General features: G+C 38.3%; 1 protein-coding gene and 1 non-coding gene across 6 annotated transcripts in view; both read left to right on the top strand.

The window, feature by feature from the left end:
* Positions 1-15686, top strand: part of RELCH (RAB11 binding and LisH domain, coiled-coil and HEAT repeat containing) — a 108747-nt gene that overhangs the window by 46780 nt on the left and 46281 nt on the right. For all 5 annotated transcript variants that reach the window (XM_040264268.1, XM_040264267.1, XM_040264266.1 and 2 more), the window contains 3 exons: positions 6503-6615; positions 10928-11018; positions 13679-13750. In XM_040264268.1, the coding sequence (XP_040120202.1) occupies positions 6503-6615; positions 10928-11018; positions 13679-13750 (276 nt within the window). The remainder of the gene's footprint in view (positions 1-6502; positions 6616-10927; positions 11019-13678; positions 13751-15686) is intronic.
* LOC120881244 lies at positions 12293-12360 on the top strand. The gene has a single exon (XR_005725271.1). It is a non-coding gene; the product is annotated as a small nucleolar RNA SNORD36 (small nucleolar RNA).

Here is a 15686-nt window from a genome sequence, read left to right as displayed (position 1 = left end):
TATGGAGTGAGGCAGGAGTTCAGAACTGTATTCTGTTCATGAAGGTACCCAGGTGTCCCAGCACCACTTGTTGAGAGAATTGTTTCTTTATTGAATGGTCATGGCGCCTTTGTCAAAAACCAGTTTGATGTAGATGTTGGATTCATTTCTGTACTTTCAATTCTGTCCCATGGGTCTTTCTGTTTATCTGTATGCCTGTTCCACTCTGTTTTGATTACTGTAGCTTTACAGTAAGTTTTGAAATTAGAAAGTAGGAGTCTTCCAGATTTGTTCTCTTGACAATATCATTTAGCCGTTTAGGGCCCCTTTTGGTTCCACATAATGAGATGCTCAGTTTTGGTCTCTGCCATAAAGGGCATTTGAATTTTGATAGGAAGCGCACTGAACCCGTGGATCACTTTGAGGAATATTGACATTCAAACAGTATTGACTCTTGTATTTTATGAACAGGAAATTCTTTATAGTATTTGCACACAGAATGTGTTAAGAATTGTTCTTCCTTTTCTGTTCTTTCAAAGAGTTGAGTACGATCAGTATTAATAATTCTTTAAATGTGTTTTAGAATTCACAAGCAAAGTCATCTGATCCTAGAGGTTTTTTAATTATTGATTCAATCTATTTGCCTGTTGTAGGTCTGTTTTGATTTTCTGTTTCTTCTTGTATCAGTTTTGGTCATTTATGTGATTCTAGGAGTTGGTTCATTTATTGATTATCTAACTTGTTGGTGGACCATTGTTTATGGTATTCACTTATAATCCTTTTGATTTTTTTAAGTTTGTTACTAATGGCCTCTCCTTTATTTCTGATTCTAGTTATTTGCATCTTCTCTATTTTTCTCTTAGTCAAGGTAAAAATTGTCAATTGTATTGATCCTTTCAAAGAGCCAACTTCTGATGTTGTTGATTCTGTGTTTTTTTTCAGTTCCATATTTCACTTACCCCTGTTGTCATCTTTATTATTTTCTTCTTTCTGCTGGCCTTGAGTTTAGTTTCCTTTTTGTGGCAAGGCTATTGAATTGGAATCTCGTTTTGTTAATGCAGGTGATTGTGGCTATAGGTCTCCCTCTGTGTTCTGCTTATGCTGCGTCTCACATGCTTTGCTATGTTCTGTTTTTCATTTATCTCAAAGTATGTTGATTTCCTTAGTGATTTCTTTGACCCATTGGTTGTTTTAGAGTGTGTTGTGTGAAATGGATATCATTAAAGCTATAAAAAGAAAAAAGATAAAGGAGAGCACCAATTCCCTAAAAGCCTTAAAAATTAGCTAGTACCTCTAAAGACTTGTTCATCTTCTAAGAAACCAAAATTTACTCTTTTACATTACCATTTGTGGTTGCTCTATGGTAAACTTTTAAGAGTAACGATATAATTCATAATTGTGTGAGTGTAGTGGAGCAGTACAAGTAGAGGAAAGTGAACAGTAAGTTGTGCAGGTTCGGTCCACCTTCTGCACCCATGCTGTGTTTGTGTGTGTGTATCTTGTAATTTTCAGAGTAAATCACATGGTCTTTAGCAGTATCAGAGTTTAAAAGTCACTTAAGTATTTCAGTTAAGCTTCCTAAAGGCTGAGACCTGGGAATTATAGATGTTAATAATTCTAAGAATAGGTATTTTAGCAGCCCTTGAAGTATAAAACTTTTCCAGAGGTGAGTAATCTTGTCTTTTCCTTATATAAGTCTTTGTAATGTTTTTTTTTTTTCTATATATGTTACTACCAACATCATGACAAATTTCAACTGAAAATCCAAATCAAAGGGTGTATACTTATCAGTATTTGAATTTAAATTGTAATTCATTATTGCTTAATTACTAGGCAAAAGACTAGATGAAAAAAATTTAGTAACAGCCATCAAATTTTTTCGAAGCTTAGATTATAGGAAATATTTTCAGGGAATAGTGAAGACAAGTGGTGACCTATAATTAACTGGACTGATATCACCTTTCTAGAATTGTAGAATTTTGCTTCCTGACCTAAAGTACTGAAACATTCCCTCATTGGTGTCTGATCTAAGTGCAGTACTTCCTTTTGTGTTTTAGATTCCTTTCAGATCTTGGGGTCATTATCATATCAACATTCCCATACTTTTTTAAATTTTAAATTGTGTCTGATCTCATTTCCTGCTTCATTTCTTTTCCCTTTAACATCTGATCACTCACATTGTTTTACATCCTGTTCAGGTACTATTTTTTCTTCTGTTTTTGTAGTCTGAACACATACTAATCTTTAAAGACGAAGAAAGTCAAGTAAAAGTATTCATTAAATCAAATGTAATCATCTCTGAAGACATTTACTACCTTGAAAATGATTTCTTTATTATCATTAGAATTTATTTTGTTTTGCTTATAAAACTGAAAGAAAAATACTAGAAACCTTTCTTGTTTAATTATGTACAAAATTTCATAGGAAGGGTGGGAGGTCCTTCATATGGAAAGAACTAGTGTTGTCAAAATGGCAGAAGTCAAACCAGTTGAAGCAAATCTCATTTACTTGAGTAAAGTACAGATTACTGAGTCTTTTAGATTAATGAATTCTAAAGTTTTAGAAATATCTTTCCTAGTGTCCGTGGTAAGAAACTATGGGAATACCTTCTGTAATAGGATTACTATACTGATTTCCTCTCTAATGATCAGTAGGAGATCAGTTTTATATTTCACTTCAGTACACGTTAACTGATAAAGCATGTTTGAAAATATTTAAAATGTCTGTTGCCATGAAATATGGACCCAGTAACGTTTTTAGGCGGGGTAGGCAAGGGATTCCTTTTGTATATCATGTTTATCAAAGCTTTATTATTTTGCCATGGTTATTATTCAGAGACATTTCTAAACCCACTGTCACATTTTCTTCTGAAAATCTAGACACCAGTTTTTAAATATTTTATTTAGAATTATAAGGAAACTATTTTAAACACTAGATTTCTTCAGTTGGAGATAATGGTACCAGTGGGAAAAAACTGATTCAAATCTATACATTTATGCACACCCTTGACACTTCCTTGAACAGTGCACAGATTATGTGTGCTGACCGCCGCATGGCTCACTATCCAAATATAACTCGACATTCAGCCGACCACAGATGCATGTAGTCATGTAGTACATGTTTAAGGGGTAAAACCTGCATGTACGTGGGCTTCCCTGGTAGCTCAGCTGGTAAAGAATCCGCCTGCAGTGAAGGAGACCCTGGTTCAATTCCTGGGTTGGGAAGGTCCCCTGAAGAAAGGATAGGCTATGCACTCCAGTATTTCCTGGTGGCTCAGACAGAGAAGAATCCGCCTGCAATGCAGGAGATGTGGGTTTGATCCCTGGGTTGGGAAGATCCCTTGGAGGAGAGCATGGCAACCCACTCCAGTATTCTTACCTGGAGAATTCCCATGGACAAGGGAGCCTGGAGGGCTATAGCCTATGGGGTTGCAAAGAGTCGGACACGACTGAGCTACTAAGCACACACACACTTCGTGTAAGTGGACCCACAGCACAGTTCAAACCTGTGTTGTTTAAGGGTCAACTGTAGTGTGAAAATCCTAAGGAGTCTTGTGAATAGACTAGTACATCAGAGGCTTGAAAAAGGTGAATTTACAAGAAGTGAGATACGCAGTACAGCAGATAATGTACTTACAGAATTCATTATGTGAAAAGTGGCATGAATAGAAGTTGTGATTAAATGAATGATAGAGGAAGAGGAAATTAGGATCTTTGAAGCTGGTCATAATTTAGCAATTAAAGTCCTGATGGCTGTGTCACAAACAGACTACAGCTTCCACTTTTTCCTGCCATCACCTTCTGGACCTCTTCTCAGCTCAGCAATGCTCAGGAAGAGGAAGCCATCTGGCACACTTTATAACTGCCATTGCCATCAAGGTGCCAGGATGTACCCAGTTCTCCTTGGCTTAGAGTATCAACCAAAGTATATTGGCACTGACTTCCCACATTTGCTATTTTAGCCAGCAAGAAATAAAAACAGGTGGCAGAGTAAATTATTACTAACTGTGATTGAGAAAAGTGAAAGAATGTTTCTCTAAAGTCCTAAATTCACAAAATTTTAGAGTTCAAGGAGACAAGGATTGACAAAAATTTTTTTTCCTTTCCTATGTGTCTGTTTGGATTGGTCGGTAAAGGCTGTTGTGTTGAGAAGGGTTTTGAGGCCAGCTTTGATCTCAGAAAGGAAAATTAATCTCATTAGCAATAGATAAGAAAATGACAAAATATATGTATTTTTGATTTCTGTACTCAGCTTAGTTCCTTTATGTTTCCGTTGAGGAAACAAAAACTCAGAGAGGTTCACAGTTTTCATTGGGTTCTTTGGTACTTAGGAGTTTTAAGACAGGAGCTCTTCAAACTCTTGAGTTTAACATTCTTGGTTTGGCACATCTGTAGCTACATTCCAGTTAAAAGATTTCATTACAGTAAAACCTATAACATAAAATTCCTCTTTGATTAAGAATCACTAAGCCTCGTGGTTTAAAAAAAAGAAAAAAGGATAAGAAAATGTAAGGCACAAAAAGTAAACAGTAACACAGTTATTTTGGTATACCTGTTTTTGAGATAAAGAAACTAACTGTTATTCTGTACTTTAAACAGAGGGTGTATGCATGTACTTGCAGTTAGAGCAGATATCTTACCTACACTTCATAACTTTATTTCTTTAAAGAGTAACGCAATAGGAAGAGAGTAGAATGAGATAGTTTAAGAGTGAATATTTGGAGATAATTGGGAACCAGGAAGAAGGGTTAGGAGAAAGCAAGAAAACCCATGGGAGAGAAAGAAAAACCATGGGACAGGAGGGAAAAGTGTAAGTTAAATATTTAGGGCCTTTTTGATTTTTCAGGCATTAAAATATTTTCTCTTTTTGTTAGTACTTTCTAGAATAACTACCTTTTCATCCTTAAACTTTTACTCTCAGTGGAATATGCTTATGTGTCACCCTAGTCCTCTCATTAGTATCACTGGCCCTTAGCAATCTCAGTGGGATTCTCTAAGGATCCTTGGTATTAATGGTCCTCACCCATCAAGCCTCATAGTAAGCGTATTTGGAAAACATCAAAATACAAAGGTCCATACATATACTGTTCCATTCCCAGTGCAAAATTACTTTCCCCACTTTTCAATTATTCACTAATCTAAAACCTACAGAGGCACCTAAATAGAAAGATGGCAGAATAAGTGTTTTAAATTTAAATTTGTTTTTGCTTCTCAGATTTGTTTTTCCTCTTCTTATCTACATCTTTGTGCTTTGAATTTAGATTTATACTGAGTAATTATAATTTTAGCATAATATATGTAAGACATTAGAAATAATGGAAAGGACTTCTAGTCATGCCTTAGTTTCAGACTCAACTCCTCTAAAAGCATATCATCTGTTTCTAAGGGACCATCTTCAGAATAATGTAGACTTTTCTTTAAAGTGTCATGCATTCAGTTCAGTTCAGTTCAGTCGCTCAGTCGTGGCCGACTCTGCAACCCCATAAATCACAGCACACCAGGCCTCCCTGTCCATCACCAACTCCCGAAGTTCACTCAGATTCATGTCCATCGAGTCAGTGATGCCATCCAGCCATGCATTAGTACATAGTGATTAATTCCTATTTTAAATGTGCTAATACTTTTTGGTGGGTAGGGAGGTAGATGGGAAAAATAAATGAGAATAATCATTCTACCCTTTTTATTTTATCATAGTGATTTATTTAATATATCTGCAAAATAACTTAGAAGATTTCTCTCCAAAAATACTTAATCACTTTTGAACTTTTATTTCATTAGATTTTCAAATCTACTTCAAAAGTGAAAAACATTAATATTTTTTAAATGTATTTTAGAATTTTGCCTCAGTTTAATTGAAATGGGAAAAAACTTTAATTTTCAAATACTTTGTAAAAGAGAAACAAACTTTGTCTGTTTCCTTGAAAATACTAAATTTACTTCTGTATGTTGAAAGTGGAACAAAGTATTATTTAAAATTTTCATTTCAAAATAGAACATTTCCACAAATGCTTCTACGGAGAGCATTCAGCACCTGTAAAGATGGTCTTTTTAGTCAGCCACTAGGTCAGGTGCTAAGGGCATAAAGTTATTGATTATTTCGGGTCCTGCTGTGCCTGTGGAAGTATGAAGGGTCATCTTTATTTTCTGTTTTTCATTTAGGTTTTAAAATGTAGTTAACTTCTGCAAGTTTTTATTTAAAAGCACTTTCAAAACTTAAACTACTATATCAGCTTCTAGTAAGATAAAATGTTACTTAGTGTAAAAGGTAGTAGACCCTTGGGAAGTATTGGATGAGAAAACAAGGTTGGTTCAATCGTAAGTTACTTTATTACATCGTGATGTGCACAGTCACTCCATAACTGTGTTTAACTCTTGAATTATCAGCCTTACAAAATAAAAATGTCCTCCTCTCTGTGTTGAGGTTTATTTCATTTAAAACTTCCATTTATGAATACTTTGGTGGGGAAAAGAATATTCTGCGATGCGTTTTTACTTTGGCCTTTTCCACCTTCGTGTCTCTCTAGGAGTTGATCCCCCTCATCTTGTGCACAGCCTGCCTGCACCCTGAGCCCAAGGAGAGGGACCAGCTTCTGCACATCCTCTTCAATCTGATCAAGAGGCCCGACGACGAGCAGAGGTGACTGTGGCTGCTTCTCTGGGGAGTCAGCATAATGCTGGCCTGCTCTCCGTTGCTTTGGCATCAGGAGTGCCTTTCTAACCTAAATGCCGTCTCTCCTCTCTAAGGTCTCTCTTAATAAGGGAAGCACTGGCCTTGCTCACAGCGCCCAGCCGCGCTCTCCTTGTCAGCCCAGCACTCAGGCTGCACTGCTGCGCGTCCGCCTTAGTCGTCTTTGGACTGCTGATTATTCCATAAGTCTTCGCTTCTATCTTTCACATTTGATTTCCAAGAACTCCTAAATGTTTCCCTTTTCCCCCCACAGATGAACTAGATACAGCATGGCCTCTTAATAGTTATGCTTTACCAGAAATAAAATATTTAACATAGGAATGTCTGTATTACCAAGCTGTCTGTAAAGCAGTTTCTGTATGGCTAGAGGGATGTAGTGTTTCGGTTAGTCCTGATTCAAACACCCACAATCAAGGATGCCTGAGTGGAGAAATGAGTTGTACTTGGGGGTGGTGAGGGGCATGAGAGTGGTGGGGCAGAGGGACAAGACACATACCCGAGAGACTTCTGGAAGAAAGGGGAGTGGGTTTTTTGCTCAGGCAACTCTGATAGGTGTCTCCCCAGAAAGTAGGCTTTTAAATACTAGGAGAAGCTGTGCAAGTGTGAACGTGAGCAGAGTATCCTAGGGGAGGGTAAGCAGACTAAGCACCAGCTGGACAGGACTGAGCTGTTGAAATGTCTCCGCGTTGTGATTTTCCATCTTAATAAGCAGGCAATTTTTGCTTATACTTTCGCAAAACAGTAGAGTTGTACATTAAGATTAGGCAACTTGATATAATTTTAGTTCTTGTTTTTACCTCTTCTGAGAATGGTGGGAATCATGAAGTGAACCATGTGACAAATCACGCCCGAAATTTAAAACACAAGGAATCTCTCCACCCTGAGAATAAAAAGTCATGCAGACTTTTAAACTCTGTGAACATGTGTCTCTTTCCTACCCTTATTAAAATATACCTGAACAAGCAGAGAGACATATTTTTTTCCGGATCCAGTCAAGATTAATTTACATGAAAGGAAATTCAATCAGGTTCCATTCATTGCAAACTGAAATTTTTCTGAGGACAATTTGATGGTGCTGTCTATGGGGTCGTACAGAGTCGGACATGACTGAAGTGACTTAGCAGCAGCAGCAGCATATAGGAAAATTAATATTTTATCTTCTCCTTGAAAATACTATTCCCTATCTTGGAAACAATTAATAATTGAATACTACTTATTACATTGTCATTTTTAGAATGCAAGGCAAAAGTCTCTCAATTTACCTAGCCTGTTTTTTACAGACTCTGCATGTAAAGCTAGCAGCTGCCACCTGGTGGCCAAAAGTACCTATCAGCCTGACTTTAGGTCAAGACACGTCAGGATTTAAACACGCGTGTTCACAGCTGATCTTCCACTTTTCGGAAATAAAGTTATTTATTTAAATAAGCTAAACTGTTAACTATATTTGATACGAATAAAAAATAAAGCAAAATTTTTAAATTAGCATAAGTTTGACATATAATCAGTTATTACTTTTCATTTTCTTTACTTACCGAATCACAAGCTTCCTTGTGTCCTAAGAAGGACACAAGGACTGTCCAGTTTTATGCTCAGCTATATTGCATTTTTGGTAATTCTTTGCTAGCATCCATAACGAACACCATATTTCCACCTGTTGTGTCAGTTCAGTTGCTCAGTCTTGTCCAACTCTTTGCGACCCCATGGACTGCAGCACACCAGGTCTCCCTGTCCATCACCAACTCCTGGAGTTTACCGAAACTCATGTCCATCGAGTCGGTGATGCCATCCAACCATCTCATCTTCTGTCGTCCCCTTTTCCCGCCTTCAATCTTTGCCACCATGAAGGTCTTTTCCAGTGAGTCAGTTCTTTCCATCAGGTGGCCAAAGTATTGGAACTATAGTCCGTGGAATTTCTCCAGGCCAGAATACTGGAATGGGTAGCCTTTCCCTTCTCCAGGGGATCTTCCCAACCCAAGGATCGAACCCAGGTCTCCTGCATTGCAGGCGGATTCTTTACCAGCTGAGCCACAAGGGAAACCCATTGTATCAAATAGCAATCAAATAATTTCACAAGTAGGAACAGTATTTGATTTCCCACAATAGAAACAGTATTTTTACTATCACAGGAGTCTGATTCGAATGCTATTAATAATCTGTAGCCATCTGATCTTTTCTGTTTTCAAGTATATTTCAAAACTGACCTACTTTTTAGAATTGTGACTCGATTCTGCTAGAAGTTTATTTTGAGGGGCTTAACATTTTTTTAACAAATTTGTACATGTTTAATATAGTGATGGTGACTCACAATTTAAAGTTCTTTCACATGAAGGTCTTATACAAGTGTATACTTCTTACATTTGTTCGAAATGCTTTAATTTCAACAGTTCATTTATTATAATTATCAAATATTTCTGAAACCTATGTATGTGACTTCTCATTATTTTAACAGACTAGTAGGGGTAGAAATGAAGAAATTTTTAGTGGGAAGCTAAATGTCTGTCTTAAAGCCTAGGAGTTTCTTTTTCCATTTTCCTTTTATTCAGTTTATTCACCTTCCTAAAGTAGGAGCAAATAGAAAAAGAAGAGTTGAGAAGCCATCAGGGAAGACAACGACGTCAGCATAAAGGGAAGTCGTGTAGGTAAAAGTTACAAGGAAGGGGGAGAGGCTGCTGCCACCTGCCGTGAGGACACACGGCTCGGCCTCCTCCTGCCGCCCACAGGCTTACTGTCTGTCACTGCTCCCCCCAGCCTGAGAGCGCAGTTGTCGCTGACCTGGGCAGTCTAAGGAGAAACCTAAAGTCATGCTTCAGTTTTCAGTTAAATTGACATATTTTAAGAAACAGCAATGAGGAATTGCTTTTATAGTTGATATGAATTAAACTTTCTGTTTTGGTTTTCCTTAAAGTTGGCTACTTTGAAACATCTATGGAAAACATGCTTTTTTTTCCATCAAGCTTTACTGGTTTTGAAGTCATAGATAATCAGAAGTAAAAAAAATAAGAAAATTTAACATTCTGACTTTCAGAGTCATTTTAAATGTATCTTCATTCTGAAAAGTGAAAAATCTTTCAAAATTTTGTATTATAAATCTATCATAGAATGAAACGATCATATTAATTATCTATATATTGTTTTATAACAAATTACACCAAAAGAAAGTGGTTCAAAGTAACACTTGTGTTATGATTTGTGTGAGCCTGTCCATCCGGGTCTCTTATAAAGCTGTGGTCAAAGTGTTGTCTGTGGCTGGAGTCACCTCAAGGCCCATGGGGGAAGGATTTGCTTCTGAGCTCATGCACGTGGTGGGTCATTGGCAGGATTCAGTCTCTCACCACCTGAAACCGTTCCAGCATGGTAGTGTCTTCAGAGCATGCCAGCTGAAAAGGCAGAAAAGACTGTCTCTCGAGATAGCTGTCACAGGCCTTTGTAACCTGATCTCATAAGTGACATCCCATCACTTTGGCCATTATTCTGTTCATTAGAAGCAAATCCTTGGGTCCAGTCCACACTCCACAAGATGGGATTACACACAGGCATGAATATCAGGAACAGACCTCGTTAGGAGTCATGTCAGAAGCTGCCTACCTGCCACAGTTATCTTGGGTTCAGTACCAAAAATTCTCACTTCAGTATCATTTTACTAACACAGTATCATAGTTTTTAATTACAGAAATCTGTCTGCTCAGTCGTGTCTGACTCTTTGTGACCCCATGGACTGTAGCCTGCCAGGCTCCTCTGTCCATGGAATTTTCCAGGCAGGAATATTGGACTGGGTTGCCATTTCCTCCTCCAGGGGACGTTCCCAACTCAGGGATCGAACCCGTGTCGTTTGGGCCTGCTGCATCGGCAGGTGGATTCTTTACCACTGCCCCACCTGGGAAACTGAGTTACAGGAATCCTGGGAAAATAATCATGGATTGAGTTAGAATTGGAAGCATTAAATTCCTTAGAAATGCAAGCATTAAACATAGTCTCACAATGTATCATATATGTGGGAAGTTAATTTAGGAATTCAGCTTTACAGCAGTAGAGAATCTCTTCACAGCATCTCTCAGATGGTGTTGCCTTTGCTGGAAGGACTAGTCTTAAGACACTCACTCCCTTGGGGCAGCCTATCCGTTGGGAAAAGTCAAAAGTCAAATTTGATCATACAAAAATAATTGTACTCCATGGTAATTAGAGCTGACTCTTCTTAACCCTCAGGCCTAGTTGTGCTTCCTAATGCAAATGCTAGTCTACAGTCATGCATTTTGTCTTTCAGGCAGATGATACTGACGGGCTGTGTGGCATTTGCACGTCATGTTGGACCCACGCGTGTTGAAGCTGAGCTTTTACCACAGTGTTGGGAACAGGTAAGTAGCTGTATTGGGTTTTCTCTAGCTGTTGTATTCTAGGTTATTGTAAATGCTCATATTATCTTTTAAAAATGCTATTAGGAAATACGTGGGATATAAATTATGCTAGTATTTCTGTTGCCCAGCCCGGTGATTTAACAGTGCTTAAGAAACATCTGGGATGTTTTGCTTCATTCTGAATCAAGGGAGCTACAAAATACAAAAAAATATATAAAAAAAACTAATGAGTTCAGGGAAAGCAAGAGGCTCTGTGTATGCATAAGTAAGGAGGTAAATAATAGACATTGTATCTGTATATACTGTATACTTGTATATGTTACAAATATATACAGAATATAAAGTGTAACCCTTTGATGTAAGAAGTCTGTATATTTATAATTCAGCTCACTATTTACTAATAACACTTTTGGTTTTATATTGAATATTCCTGTCTTCTCTAAAACTCAGGATCTTTGACTTTGTACACTTGACATTTAGGTCATTAAGTAACTCACTGTTCCATCTTAAAAAGATGAATTTCTTACTTATGAAGACAGATTTCATGGCCTTATTTATACCAGCTCTGTCACTCGTTCTTAAGAAAAAATATTGCTCTCTGGGATATTGTAAAGGGTATGGTCTTTGGGAATTCTCTTCCCACTCTCTTCAGACATTCATTTTTTCCTCTAAAATTTAGTAGAGTCATCTGCACTTTAGCAACCCGGAGGCCTTGTCTGACAGTGGACATCAAATGCGCTCACGGCATCTCTCATAGTCCCTGTGTCTCCTTCGACTCTAGTGCACAGTCGTCTAGGGCGAGACTCTAGTCACTGAAAGTGAAGTCAAGCGGAAAACAATATACACACTTTGAATTTACAGTTCTCTACAGTTCTGTATATGTACGTGTCTTTTTAAATTGTTTTTCCATCTTCTTTTAAGCTTGAGATTGTAATTCAGACAGCATACAGCTCACCTGTTTAAAGTCTACAGTTCAGTGGGTTTTAGTAATCACAGAGATACACAGCCATCACTACCGTCAACTTCAGAACAGTTTTATCACCCACAAAAGAAGCCCCAACCTCCTAAATTGAATCTTATATTTCAAGGTTGTTTTCGCTATTCGAAGTCCCTTCAATTTCTGTGTAAATTGTAAGATCAACAGGTCAATTTCTGCAAAGAAGCCAGCTGAAATTGTAAGGATTGCCTTGAATCTGTAGATCAGTCTGGAGAATGTTGCCATGCCAATAGTGAAGCTTTCAATCCATGAATTGAAGACGTCTTTCCATTTATTCTGGCAATGATGCATGAATTTCTTCACTGTAATCACCGTGAGGAGTAAAATCCGAGCTTTTCACTCCACTGGTAAAGAAGTAATGAGGGAGACCTGGGCGCAAGCCCTGGGTTGGGAAGACCCCCAGTACAAGGGAAAGGCTACCCACTCTAGTATTCTGGCCTGGAGAATTCCATGGACAGTCCATGGAGTTGCAAAGAGTCGGACACAACTGAGCGACTTTCACTGCACTGCTCCATTTATTTAGGTCTTTTAAATTTCCTTTCAGTGATGTTTTATAGTCTTCAGAATATAATTTACATAAAGTTTATTCCTGAGTATTTTATTCTTTTTAATACTATTGTATAAATAGAATTTTCTGTATTTTTCTGGTTGTTGATTGAAAGTATGTAGGAATACAGTTGATTGTTGTGTGTACATTTAATTTTGAGACTCATCCTGCTAGACTAAAGAAACGTGTAAGTTTATGTGTAACATATTATGACATTCAAACCATTTTGTCTTGAGGTTATTGTTCCTGGGTTAAGCCTAACTCGGAGATCTCAGTTACCAACAACTCCCTCGCCACCTCTTTCTTCTGTAACCCAAATAAACATGGACATCAGGGATCTGTCAGCCGCCTGCCTCCAGTTTGTTGCCCAGTAGATTGCTGCATAATTTCTTTTCTTAATTTTAGGCATCCAATACTTTAATGAATTATGTCACCTTTTCATATGGGAGTATGATAACAGATATACTTCTTTTCCAGTCAAAGAAAGATCTATATTCTATGAAGAAGACATAGGGAGCTAAACCCAGTCTGTGTCCTTGTTTTGGTTTTGTTATTTTTGGTTATGATTCAGTGTGGTTGTTACAATAGTGAAACCCCATTGTCTTCACATGAAGCAGGAGTGAACTGACATCTGCTTACTTTAAAAACAAAGTCATAGCACCGTCAGCAGCTCTGCTAAATCATTGATGATTTGCAACTTAGTCCTTGAGGTAAAAAAGAGGAATGATGGATCATTCCTGGTACATATTGTAGGCCATATCAGTAAATATCTAGAAGCTGGATTTTCCAAATTTGAAAATATAATAATGTTCCTAGGGGAGGAAAAGGTTGCTCCTGACATCCTGAGGAAAGCTTTCTTGGGCAAGCCCACAATCTCTAGACACCTTGCCATATTTTCATCTTTGCTTTATCCTCTTTCTCTTCAACAGATAACCCCTGTGATCTCATTTTTTAGGCTCTCTCTTGAGTCCCTTAATCCTGATCCAGGTATAGGGATCCCCAGACGTGGAAAGAAAGAAGCTTTATTGCATTCCTAACAAGATTTGTGGTGAAAAATAATTCTCTTTTGGAGGAAAGGAGGGTATGTTGTTTATGTTTATTTATTTTTTACTCTAGATTAATCACAAATACCCAGAAAGAAGATTGCTTGTGGCAGAATCTTGTGGAGCGCTGGCACCTTACCTTCCTGTAAGAATTGTAAACCTTTTCCTTCTTTTTTTAGCAATAGAGAAACCTTATTTTCAGGTGTCTTATTACACATTTTAATCCACATTGTGTACTATCAAAGGAAGAAGATGAGCTGAATAAAGAAAGCTCACATTGATACCATGTGACATTGCAGACAGAGGGGAACATTAGCCATTGATTTTACATGAGTATAAATATATTAAACCTCATCAGGAATTCTCAAAGTTTGGTCTGAGGACCCTGGGGAGTTCCTTGATCCTTTCGAAGAGGTCCATGAGATGAAAGTTACTTTCATAATAATATTAAACCATTTCTGTCTTTTTCTCTGTGTTGACAGTTACGCTGCTGGTGCAAGCACAAGTTGTAACGGGCAGCAGCGCCTGTGCGTCAGCGCCGATCAGAGCAGGGACCCCCAGATAGACGGCACTGGCCGTACTCTTCACCACAGTGCACCCACAGGGAGGCAGCTGCACTCAGACATGCACTTGGTGAATCAGTGAAATTATTAATTCTGCTAAATTTCGACCCTGAGTATGCCTCTTTTCTAATATTCTGTATAATCAGCTGGAAGATACTGATATTAAGCCCTTTTGCTGCATTCTGAACTATGATGGCTGTTGCAGAAAGAAAGCACTCAAATAGTTTGAGTTGTGAGCTGACCCAGCTGCTTTTCTCGTGAACACATCACTGAAAAACAAGCTGTGATTATTCAACCTTGGGTATGTGGCAGATATTTTCACGAAGATAAGTGACATGGAGCCTTGCCTCAAGGAAAACAAGTACAGTTTTCATTGCCAATGATAAAATTAGAACTTCTAATGAGAACAAGAATTTTGGAAAACTTGTAGTCACCATTCAGAGCTTGACAGCTTCTATTCTTATCAGAAGAGGCTATGAAGATACTTCTCCCTTTCTCAGTTACACGTTTCTGTGAGGCCTGGTTTTCTTAAGTCCTCCCACCCAAGCAACAGAACACAGTTGAGTGCAGAGCAGATAAGAGGACCCTACCTGTCTTCTTTTGAGTCAGACGTCACTGAGATTTGCAGCACTATTGCTCTTACTAGTTTTTTTGATTATAGTTATTTCCATTAAAATTGTAATTTCATTAGTCATGTTAACCTTTAAGAACTTTATTGTTTTTAATTAGTTAATAATTTTAAATTTCTCATTTTTAATTTCTGATATGATACATGTCAGGATGATATTCCCCAGCCAAACAAAAGCTGTTTGAGGTGCTCGTTGGTTCCTAAATGACCGAGGGCCCCCACCAGGAAGAAGACTGAGCACGCTGGCCTGCTGTGCTCTCGTAGGCATCTCCCGATGGGCCCAGGGCTTGCAGGGGATGGAAGCAGGAGGCGACATCAAGAATCGCTTCACTGTGAACAACGGTCGCTTAAAGCAGAGCTTGACAAAGGACAGTCTGGAGACCAGATGGAGTCCACAGCCCGTGTTTTAATAAAGCTTTATTGGCACGCAGCCACACGCTTTTCTCGTGTATGGTCTGTCTGCTTTCATGCTGCAGCAGCAGAGTTGGGCAGCTGCAGCAGAGACTTTTTGGCCCAGTTTGCTGACCCCTGCCCTGAAGGGTCATTTCTATAAGATGTCTCTTTAAAGGGAGTACAAAAATTGGAATTGTGCAACAGTACATGGGAGAAGGCAAGGCAACTCACTCCAGTACTCTTGCCTGGAAAATTTCATGGACAGAGGAGCCTGGTGGGCTGCCACCTTTGGGGTCGTGCCGAGGCGGACACGACTGAAGCAACTTAGCAGCAGCAGCAGCAGCAGCAACAGTACAGGAGCTATTTATGTTACATTTACCGTTACCTCCCATTCTGTAGTGTGAGGGTGAGTGAAGACTAAGAAACCCAAGAGTCAGACAATTGTCTTTTTAAAAAATAAAATTTATCTTTTCTTTTTATACAGAAAAATACAAAGA

Source organism: Oryx dammah, unplaced genomic scaffold, assembly GCF_014754425.2.
Source record: "Oryx dammah isolate SB20612 unplaced genomic scaffold, SCBI_Odam_1.1 HiC_scaffold_22, whole genome shotgun sequence".
In the NCBI taxonomy this organism is placed as follows: domain Eukaryota; kingdom Metazoa; phylum Chordata; class Mammalia; order Artiodactyla; family Bovidae; genus Oryx; species Oryx dammah.
This window is presented reverse-complemented; position numbering and strand designations above follow the sequence as displayed.